An 11,628-nucleotide genomic window follows, 5' to 3' on the forward strand; every position below is an offset into this window, starting at 1 on the left:
TTTTAAAATTTTAATATGCTAGTATAACTAGTTGATTTTAAAGTGTTTAATATTTAATTAGATATTTTTAAAAGTATTAATATTTTGGATTAAATTTGATATAAGATTTTAAATTATTTATTTATTTAATTTATAATTTTTATAATTAAAATACACATGAATATTATATTTTTATGTGAGCATTACATCTACTTATGAACAGTGCTAGAAACGGAAACATTGTTTCCGAAAACAATGATGGTAACAAATTCTGGCTTCCAACAATTTTAGAAATTTCGCTTTTATTGTCGAAAAATCGGAAAAAAGCTGAAAACAAAAATCGAAAACATAAAAAAAATTTTAAAAAATATTTTAGGGCTAAAATTTTAAGTTTTATTTTGGAAATTTTGGGTTTGAATCTTAACAGGAATGATATCAGATTAATGGGGCGAGAGAAGATAGTCTCTCTTCTAATTGAGTAGCTCAAAATTTTTGTAATGCAGAGAAAAGAACTTTTAAGGAATATAGAAAAAAGTGGCAAAATGGAAGTGGAACCTAAACAAACGTAATTGACCCTTTTTATTTGAGTCCAGGTTGGAAAATGGTCACAGCCGTCACAGTAGGGGAAAATACAGTGCAACAAGTGGTCACAGCCATGTTTAACACTAGGTTTAATCAACGTTCAGGAACAAAGAAAAAAAAAAAAATACTAGCAGTACTACTTGCAATAAAAAGGTGAAAAATCTACGTGCATGGAGGGCCCAAAGACTGCCATTTCTCTTCCTCTTCGGTCTCTTCCACAACGCAGTAAGTCGAGTGGCCCCCCCGCCCCCTCTTCCCATTCACAAGACTCCCCTTCCGAGTTGACTCGTTAGCTGTTTCATTTCCACCGAGTACAAACTCATCACTATTCTTCATCTTGCTAGCTCTTAATTATACTCTTAACCAACCTACTTAATTTGACAGTGTATAATTTGCCTTCATCATCATTCACTTGCTTCAACAAGGCTAGCAAGCTCTTACCTTTCGATCTATTTGTGCACTTTGAACCGGCTCTCTCTCTCAACTCTCCAAGTGTCAACTCCATGGTTGAACTGAACCCATTGAAGCAAACTTGGCAAGCTCTTGTTGCAAGAACGGTCTGCTTGACTCACCTCCCACACCTAGAAAATCCCGGGTTAAGCTTGCTTCAACTTCATTGGAATTTGTGTTGAGCTTTGACACAACAGCTTGGCCTTGTTTTCCATTAGCTTGCATCACCAAATTGTCCATATTCTTGGTGGTGGCGTTATTGACAAATGAGCTCGAGTTTAAATCACCTAATGCAGACCCATCTTTCATAATGGTTGCTCGAGTTGAAGACAATGAACTCACCAATTCGTTTATGTTCTCAGATTGATTCGCTTGCTTGACTAGCTTGTAAACTTCATTCTTGCTCTGATCGTAAGTATTGGAACTCGACATAGTTGAGGGGGATGAGCTCACTAACCCGAAGCCACTGTTATTGAATGCTGGGTTGCTTCTTGTAGATCCCATTTGGGCTGCTTTTTGCAGGAGTGCAGTGGCTGACATGTGAGCCTGGCCTTGTTGGAGACTATTCCGGGTATTATTCGAATACAAAGATGTTATGGATTCAGACAAATTGCCCTTGTTCTCTTCTTCTTCTTTTAGTCCTCGTGGCAATGCTGACACAGAGAGGTTGGCACCTGGAAATGATGCTTCTGGGTACTTGCTGAGCCATTGTGTCTGTGATAGTGATCCAAACATGGTCATTGGTGCTATTCCCAAGTCAGGCAAGCTGGTAGATTTTGTTGCTAAGAAAGCGTTAGCATTACTCGGAATACCAATTGGGTTGAGTTGAGAATTAGCTTGGTCGAGCCATAATTGTAGCCTTGGCTTTTGTCCATTTGCATTCAGATTTTCGACTAGCTCCGGACCAGCAAAATCTGGCCTAAAGCCTGATGAAAACTGGTGCATCCCTGTAGCTTGAGCATTGCTATTGGCCCCATTTATCAAATCATTTCTAAAGGCTGGAATCATAGTCGTTGAAACCGAAGTGAATCTTGCACTTTCTTCGGCTAAAGCATCGCAGAAAGCTCTATGAGTGATGAAGCTGTCCTTCCTGTATGATAAAAAAGAAAAGAAGAAGGAGAAGAATAAAAAAAAACCCATTTCAACTTGTTAATTAAGAGCTGATATATAGCCCTTTTGGGGGACCTCATTAAATTCAAATGTGAAATATGCATTTAATTCTTCAACAAACTAATCATATGAAACAGATATAGTATTTAATTTAAACCAACAGAACTATATATTGCATTTGCATATATTACCTGGAAAAGAGTGTTCCGCAGTCACATCTATACTCTCTAGTGCCACAAATCTTACTATGAGCTTTCCAATCCGACTGAACTGCATACTTCTTTGAACATTTCTCGCACTTCCATTTCTTCTCACCGTGTTTCCTGCTAAAGTGCTTCTTTATTCCTGTGAGGTCTCCCAACGCTCTCGAACGGTCATGGTGGACGCAGGTCTTTTCAGGGCAGATGTAAACCTTTTTTCTAACTTCTTTGTTTGTTCTCTGCTTGAGCTTCCATGGCAGATTGTGACCTCTTCTGTGGAGTTGCAAGTTCTGGTCCCTTTGAAAACCCTTGTTGCAGATTTCACAGATGAATCTGTTGGTTGCCATGAGAGATTTTGGGGACAAAGCAATAACTTCTGCATCCGGATCTGCTTAATTTAATAAATCCAAAAACAAATGAAAAACCATCTAGAAAAACAGTTCTGAAAGCAATAATTGTAGAAGATTGAAGTTAATAGAGAAGCATATGGAAACTTGCCTGGAGTTCCTGGCAAATTTCTTTTCTTCTTCACTGGATTAGCAGTAGGGTTAGTAGGGTTAGGGTTTGAATTTGGTTCTTGAGCTAACCCTCTGATTGTCGAGGGAACAGAAAGCCCATCTTGAGACATCATTTCTGCTACTTTGATGGATTCAAACCACTGCTATCTATCCTAAAGTAGCTAAACAAAATAAACCAAACTAACCAAGCTGAAGCAGCTTTGGGCAACTACTACTTCAAAAACTGATATACTACTACAAAACAAAAGCTTCGCTACAAATAACACAACCCAACAAGTCCCTCCCTCTCCTTGTTTTTGTTTTTTAAATTTAAAAAACAAAAGAAAGATTGAATTTTTTTTGAACTTGTTCTAACTCATGAGGAAACCATATGTTCTTTTTGGTTTGAAACCCAGAAGAAAACACCAAAAAGAAAGCTAGCTGGAGAGAATATTTTCTTCACATCTCTTTCTCTCTCCTTATCTTACACGGCTTCTCTCGAAGTCAGTCAGCCATAGACTCAGCTGGACCACCGTCTATATAAATAATTATACTATACACCAGTACTATTATTTTGTAATATTAAAATGCCACATGTGAGTGCATGTAAAAGGTTTAGATGGGAAAAATAAAATGTGGGAATTACTAAAAATCAAAGATTGGGTATGAGGTAAACCTAAACACAGAGTTGCATTATTTAAAGAAAGAGAATGAAGAAACGAATATTGTTAATGAAACATTGAAGGGGCAACTGGGTGAAATGGTAAGATATAATTGGTTCAAAATCGGGTCATTTCATATTTATATCATCTCGAGTTAAGATCGAGTTTGAAGTATATATTATAATCTTTGATCAAATTGATATGAATTCAATTCATTTTACATTCGAAATTTAAATTTCAATCTTTTTAATTTTGAGGGTTTTTAAGTTTAGATTTTTTTATTTTTAATGAATATGAATTTAATTAATGGGATTCAAACTTAGATGTTTTAAACGAATACTTAGTTCATATATATATATATATATATATATTCCTTTTGTCACTTGTCTTTAACACCAAACACTAAACGAGAAAGTTTAAAAAGGATTGAATTTTGAAAAGGGGATCATGATTGAGAAAGAGGGGGAAGGGAAAGAGGGTGAAAGAAAAGTGATTCGCCTTTACAGCCAGCCAGCCAGTTTGATTGATGAGGTAAAAATGATTATGCTATAATTGTAACAAGAAGCATGAAGATATTGAGAGAGGAAAGAGAGGAAAAAATTAAAAAGGAAAAAGGTGAAAAGATAGAGGCAGTGCCGTCCGTGAGAGGTGAGTGGGCAATGGGTAGGGAGTAGGGACCCACAAAAGAGATTGTCAGTACGCAAAAGGCAGATAGATACAAAGACAAGAGATGACTGGTACCGCTTGATTTGTCGACTGGGAAAAAAAAAAAATAACAAACAAACCCAGCCCACGAGACTCTCACTCACATTTTTTTTTCTCTTGGAATTCGCTCCCTTCTCTGGTGGCTTTGGTTTTGGCTGCCAAAACAACAAGAGAATCTTGTACGAGTTGACTCAGTCATTCCCTTCATTCTATAGTAACTTCCGGTTCTGTATATATGTGTCTACTTGATTCGCTTAATCTGGCTCACCCTTGTGCCTGTTCTCTATCTCTAACCTTATGCTAATCAACTAGACATAGAATTCTTGGGTTAAAAATGTGGCAAGCTCTCCTCATGTTCATGTAGTACGCAGGTGAATAGCCCTTTACAAATTGTATACATTTGTCAATTAATGAAGGGTCCCTTAACTTGATGTCACTGATCAAGTTGAGTGAAAATATTTAGTGGAGTTTGATTATATGGTCTGACGACAAAAATATTAATGGTCTTTAAGAGACAAAGAGTGGGGGCGAGAGAGAAGCTTCCTCTGCTTGCAAAAATAGGGCTTTGAATTTTAAAATTTTGAATGGGAGAAATTGATTTCACACTTGATATAGCATTATATATGCCTATACAATACAACGTAAGGTGTAATAAGAGAGAAAGCAAAGCCTTGAGATTTTCAAAACCCATTGCTTGATTCACATGTCTCCAACAAAATGTACCCTACAGATGCTCTTTTGGGTAGAAAAAACTTTTCTCCTTTTGAATATGGATTAGCCTATTCATGCATGTGAAATTCATCACTTTTTACGTGGCCAACGAACCTTCCCCATTTGCAATTGCCCGTACGGTCTGCAACATTTTTTTTTTCACATGTGAAATAGACATACGAAGCTGCACTTTGAAGTTGTAATGTGTGTGTGTGTTTTTTTTTCAATATCATAAAAAAATGCTCCAATAATTCAATGTCTAAGATTGCTCACTGACCCATGCCAAAGCCACTTGAAATCCGATTCTATGATCAAACTCTAAGAATTCACCCAAGACGGGGAGGCAAAAAGCTTCAAAGCTTATCTTATGGCCATTAGCCTAGCGAATTTGAGTTTTGAATCTCGAGAGGTCCGAAGAACAAGCCAATAATCAATCCCTTTTCGTCTCAGAGGACACCCCAAATCAATAAGGCTTGATTTGTTATTCGCACATCCATAAACATTAAATTTCAATTTTTCATTATTAGGAAGGATCCAAATATGATTCAACTCAGATTTCATGACAAATCATCAAAGGTTACACTTTGTTAGAACATGGAACTGAAATCAAGAAATGACTTTGAGTTGTGTGATAATGTCACTTTCTTTAAAGTTTTATCCACCCCACTTATAGTGTGCAAAAAAGTTATCAACAGTGTATAAATTTCAAAGATACAATGAAGTTCAATAATTAACGGGGTTTTGCATTGACAAAATTAATACACTAAGCACTCACCGGAGTATGACAAGATTATTAAACTTTTATAATTTTTTTTCAGCAAAACAATATAAAGGAAAACTCGGAGAATATTAGAAACGGAAAGAGATATTGTTGTTTTTGTTGTTTTCTTGTCTGTTCTGTTGTTCCAAAGGAAAGTCTTTTTATAGACATAGGTGCTTATTCCCAACAGGTGGTTGTGTTTGTTTCAAATAGCCACAATTGTTGGTTTTTTCCAATAGAAATTGCTTTTTTTTTTTTCACTTTCCAATAGATATGACTTTCCTTTTATTTTCCAATATGGGATTGTGTCTCATATTTATTTTATTTGAAAATGTCCAATAATCCTCACCATTTTCAAATTAATCCAAATTTTTCATAATTTTGAAAATCGATTGCATAAAGGAAGGTGTCTTTCAATAGAACCTTCACTTAGTGAAAACATGTCAAAAGTTAATTGAAATTGCATGGCAAACTATGCTTTGAATTAGCTATTCCGTTTAGTTAATTGAATACATCTCATACAAGGATTTCAACACCAATGAATGCACAATATCTGTTGGCCTTTTTATGACTATGTGTTTGCATCCTCTTTTCATGAGTGATGTTAGAGCCAAGCTTTTGAGCTCCTAGAAATGGTCACACTTCATACTTCACACTCACATAGGTAGATCTTGTCAAGAATGCCCTCGTAACTAAAGCATTATAGTAAATTTATGTTACGGGTTTATTAAGAGTATATAACTCATACTTTCCTTACCGCCATGGTTACCTAGCACTTTACTTGGATAGAATATAATATATCATATTATGGTGCTAGCAGCCATATAGAGATCATGTACTTTGTGAACTTAAGACTTGACGTTATACCAATTGTTAAGTCAAGTTTTCACCATAAGTGACTTTCAATTTATGAGTTTGAGCCTTATCCCTTTTGAGGTCTTATTTACAAGATCTCTAGCAATACTTTTCATTAAAGGATGTTCCAAGTATTCACTAAACCTTATAAAAGTTATAGTGATCACTCCATCAAAAATTAATTATTGGACATAGCTATTTCTTAATCAAATATATCTAGACTTTCCATTATACACTTGCTATATGTTTTTGCTAGAGTTGCTTCACTATTACAATGAATAGAAATTGGAGAGATTAGTTTTGGCCACAAAGATACACCATAGAGTAAATTTCTTAGCCATTTAGTTTCTTTGATGGCAACAGCCAATGTAATAAATTTGGGTGCCATGGTAGAATCCATTATACACGTTTGTTTCTTAGACTTCCAAGAAATGTCACCCCACCAAGCATGAAGATCCATCCGTTTGTGGAAGCATGATCTTCTAAACTTATAATCTAACTAGCATTTGAAAATCTTTCTAACACTGATGGATATCCATTATAGCAAAGTCGATAATTGATTATTTTCTTTAAGTACCTTAATACTTTATTTATGGCTTGCCAATGTAAAATACTTGGTTTACTTGTGTACTTGCTTAACTTTCTAATAGCAAATGCTATATTTAGCCTTGAACATGTCATTGCGTACATTAAACAACCAATCACTCTTACATATTATAATTAATCAACAATCCCACCAGCATTAGGAACTAATTTAATTTGAGGATCCATGGGTGTAGATGCTTGTATAAAATTACTAGGATCAAACTTTTTAAGTATCTTTTTAATGTAATGCGATTGTGACAAAGTTATGCCATTTTCATTTTAGAATATTTTAATTCCTAAGATGATATTTGTTATTCCCATATCTTTCATTGCAAAGTTATTTGACAAAAACTTTTTTTGTCTTCTTAACTTGTTTCAAATCCATGCAAAAAATTAGCATGTCATCCACATAAAAGTAAATTATAACACTTTTAGCATATTGGAACTTGCTATATATGCACTTGTCAGATTCATTTATGTTGTAGCCATTAGTTAAAACGACTTCATCAAATTGTTGATGTCATTGTGTTGGTGATTGTTTAAGCCCATACAAAGATTTGATAAGTTTACAAACTTTATGCTTTTGTCTTGAAACAATAAACCCTTTCGGTTGTTCCATATAGACTTCTTCTTTTAATTCAGCATTTAAAAATGCTATTTTAGCATCCATTTGGTGAATTACCAACTTATAAATTAATGTAAGGGAGATTAGAAGTCTAATTGTAGCAATTCTTATTATTGGAGTATAAGTATTAAAGTAGTTAATCCCTTACTTTTAGGTAAAGCCTTTTGTTACTAATTTTGCTTTGAACTTGTCTAGAGTTCCATCTTCATTTTATTTTTGAAAATCCATTTACAACCTATTAGTTTGGAACCTGGTGGAAGATCAACCAAAATCCAAGTATTATTTCTCATTATTGAGTCTATCCCCAAACTTAAGACTTTTGCTAGTCCTTAAGCAAAACATAAACTAAAATGTAAGACCAAAATGAAGAAAAACAACTTAACTAGAAATCAATTGCACCAATTCATTAATCACTTTTAACATTCTCAAAAGTTAATCCATATTCTCAACTTTAAGCAACACATAAATATTATTCAAGTTCATGCTTCAACTAAAATGCAAACTTATCATTAAGTGGATTTTTGTGTGTGTGTGTGAAATCTTTTCATCAAGAACAATATACAATCTGGATAAGTTTATACGCGTGCAAAATTCAAATTAGTATTAAAATTCTATATATTTGCTTTTCATCTCTCTTTTCACTAATGTAGACTAATACTAAGTTAAAGAACAATAGGACTTTGTTGAGTTTGTGATTATGGCTATGGTTAAGGTAGGATATGGAATAATATGTAGCTTTAATCACCGTAGGCACATAGTCATTCTAAGACCTATTTAGAGCATTATTTTCCTTCATCTAGAATACTCTTTTTTGAATCAAATTTTTCATGACTTTAATCTTTTTCTTTTTCTTTCTTTCCCTTTTTCTTTTTCTTAATTTCACACCCTCAACTTATTTATTTTATTGGGTAGTGAGATGAATACAACCAAACTTTTGAACTTTTCATCATTTTCATCTTTATTAGCTCTTTAACTGTTTAGCTCTTAATACTTCCTAAATTGACTTATGCACTTAGGAATGAAGGATGCAAAAATTCAAATTGTTTATTTAAAGGTTACATTAAGCTCAAAAAGGGTAAACTAAGGATAAATATATAATAAGGTGGCTTGAACGGCTCAATCAGTTCAAAGATGGCCTAATTTCATTTTCTTAACTATGTATAACCTAGGATTTCACCTCAAGAGATATTCAAATAAATTTTAGGATTCTAGACATAATTCAAAATTTTCATACTCACATAAACCTTCTTTAGATATGTATAATGAATCTAACTAAAAGATAATGCACTTAAATTAATGGAAATCACATTCTTACAATGAAGCTTAACATAAGAACTTAACCTAATACTCAAATAATATTCACATTTGCAAAGAATTAAGATGAGAATATAACATGCATAAAATTAAAAAATTAGTACAATTAAAAGAAATTAAAAGAAGTTAGTGTAATTAAATCTAGTTCAAGTTTTAAAACATGCATAAAATTAAAAAAAATTAACGAAAATAAACTAATCTAAAAATATCACAAAAACTAATAACAATAAAATCATCTCCCAAACTTAAATTGCACATTGTCCTCAATGTGAAAAGCTAAAATAGCATAAGGAAAGTAAACTCTCCTATCAATAGTGGCAGTGCATTGAAAGTTCTAATTTTCTTTCGCATGCTCATTTTCATGCTTTCTAAACCTGCACACTCAACAAAATAAGATAGGGAGAGGTTATAACTACTTATTTATACAAAAAAACAAAGACTAACTAAAATAACAACTAAATCTAAATAGGTATAGCTTGGGTTGCCTCCCAAAAAATGTTTCTTTATAGTCAATAACTTGACTTTGGTTGAGATCTTCATTCACTCTTTAAGGATGTTTGAGTTTGCATGGAAAAAGCTTGAGGTGTGAAAGTAGCATCCTCTTAAGATTAAGTTGTAGTGGCTTTAACTCAAGATTTGGTGCTTGTTCAACTTAAGGTGGTGGAATAGGCTGACTTTTACCAACTTCTCAAATTGAGTTCTTCTTGAACCATACACTTTTGGTGTAGCCTTCAAAACATGTGTAACATTTGTGAGTTCTTCATTCTTGTCCTTCATTGTTTAATCTTGAACCAAACAAGCTTTAAGAAGTTTCTTTAGATTTTACATAAAAACACCTTAGGTAACTCATTAATTGTATCCAAAAAGGGAATGGAAGGTACACATGGCTTGACTTGTGGTGGTGTAGATACTTTCTCTTTTACTTAACTTCTTTATTTTGAACTTACTTATTATAAGTATTCTCTTGATTTACTTTATCTTCATCATCTATCACATTTTTCCATTTACCTCATCAAGATAGTTACCATATTCTTCTCTTCTAGGATTACGCTCAGTGTCACTTGGTAAGGTACCTTGAGGTCTATTATTGATAGCACTGACAAGTTGGTCCACTTATGTTTCAGAATTTCTAATTGATGCTGCTTGACTTTGAATAATGGCATCATTCTTTGCCATGTATTGCATAATCATCTTTTCCAAAGTTAGCTTCTTCTCAGGTATACGAGCTCTAACTTGTGATTGAAAACCATTATGGAAAACAAGATATGATGAATATGTAGGACCTTGATCATTACTTCATGAAAAATTTAAGTGATTCCACCCTGAATTGTAATTTTTGGAGTATAAATTGTTTTGCTGCCCTTTGAAGTTTTCATCAAATTACATTGATTTATAATAGGTTGGACAACAATCACTTGAATGGCCATCACCATAAAGCTCGCATGTCACAAAAGGACTCTGAAAAACATTAACACCCCAAGTGTCAATTATTTTCTAAGACAAAGCATGTACTTAGATGGTCAAAGCACTAATAGCCAATTCATAATCACTAGCAACCATCCTAAGCACAAATTGTTTAGATGGCCATTGATAGTTATAATAATTCATCACCTCAATTAGAAGTACTTGAAAAATAAAAAAAAAGAAAAACTCAAATTAAGATCAATTTGTGAATATTAGTATTAGTAAAATAAATAGGAGAACAAATCCCCGGTAACGACTTCAAAAACTTGTTTTCGATTTTGCACACACAAGTATACGTATTGAACAAGTAATATAGATAGTAAGTCCAAAATCGTATCCCATAGAGATTTCTTCCTAATTGTTCATTAAGTACCAAAATTATGACTGATCAATCTTATTCAAGTAACTTGTTTTTGTAGAAAATTAATTAAATCTAAATTCAATTTAAAACTAAATTAATTAACAAAAACTAAAAATTCACTAAAGAAAGGTAATAGATTAAAACCTAGGATTATGGGTTCATTCAACATTTCATCTGATACAAGTCTTCGTTGAGATGCTTGCACAAATATCTAACTTAATTGGATCATTATATGTTTATAGCAATCAATTAAATAAAGTTCATTAAGCTAGTGTTCTAATTTGGTTATATATGGCAATTGGCGTACGTCTACCTAAATCGTGAATTAGATCACCTAATTGACATGAATATGCACTATTTAAATTTAGTCCAATCTAAAATCTCTTTGTCGAATTTCAATTAGATTCACAAATTAGTTAATTGTTGATCAGACAATTAAAAACGTTAAGAACAAATTTAAATAAGCAAAATTATACCCGTTCATAGTAAATAAAGAGAAACAAATATTCAGACTACATGTTGAAATCCACCACAAGCCTAGAAAAATAGTTTAGCTCATAATATCTATTAAAAACTTCATCCAAAGAAAATTAGCCATTAATACAAGTCAGGAAAATAAGAATAACCCAAAAGTAGAGAGAGAAAACTAACAGTTGAAGTTTTGTGATCTTGATTCTCTCTCAAATTCTCTTGCTTTCTTACTTTGTTTTTGGTTCTTTTTCTCCAGAGAAATTGCTTGTTGCCTCCTCCCAGAAATCTCTGAAAAAG

General features: G+C 33.2%; 1 protein-coding gene across 1 annotated transcript; it reads right to left on the reverse strand.

The window, feature by feature from the left end:
• On the reverse strand, positions 529-3,328 carry LOC18590071 (protein indeterminate-domain 9). Its single transcript, XM_018127432.1, has 3 exons — positions 2,820-3,328; positions 2,313-2,709; positions 529-2,101 (listed from the first exon to the last, which is right to left on the reverse strand). The coding sequence occupies exons 1-3, from the start codon at positions 2,950-2,952 to the stop codon at positions 1,057-1,059; spliced, it is 1,575 nt and encodes a 524-aa protein (XP_017982921.1). The 5' UTR covers positions 2,953-3,328; the 3' UTR covers positions 529-1,056.

The sequence above is a fragment of the Theobroma cacao genome, chromosome 9 (genome assembly GCF_000208745.1).
Source record: "Theobroma cacao cultivar B97-61/B2 chromosome 9, Criollo_cocoa_genome_V2, whole genome shotgun sequence".
NCBI lineage: Eukaryota > Viridiplantae > Streptophyta > Magnoliopsida > Malvales > Malvaceae > Theobroma > Theobroma cacao.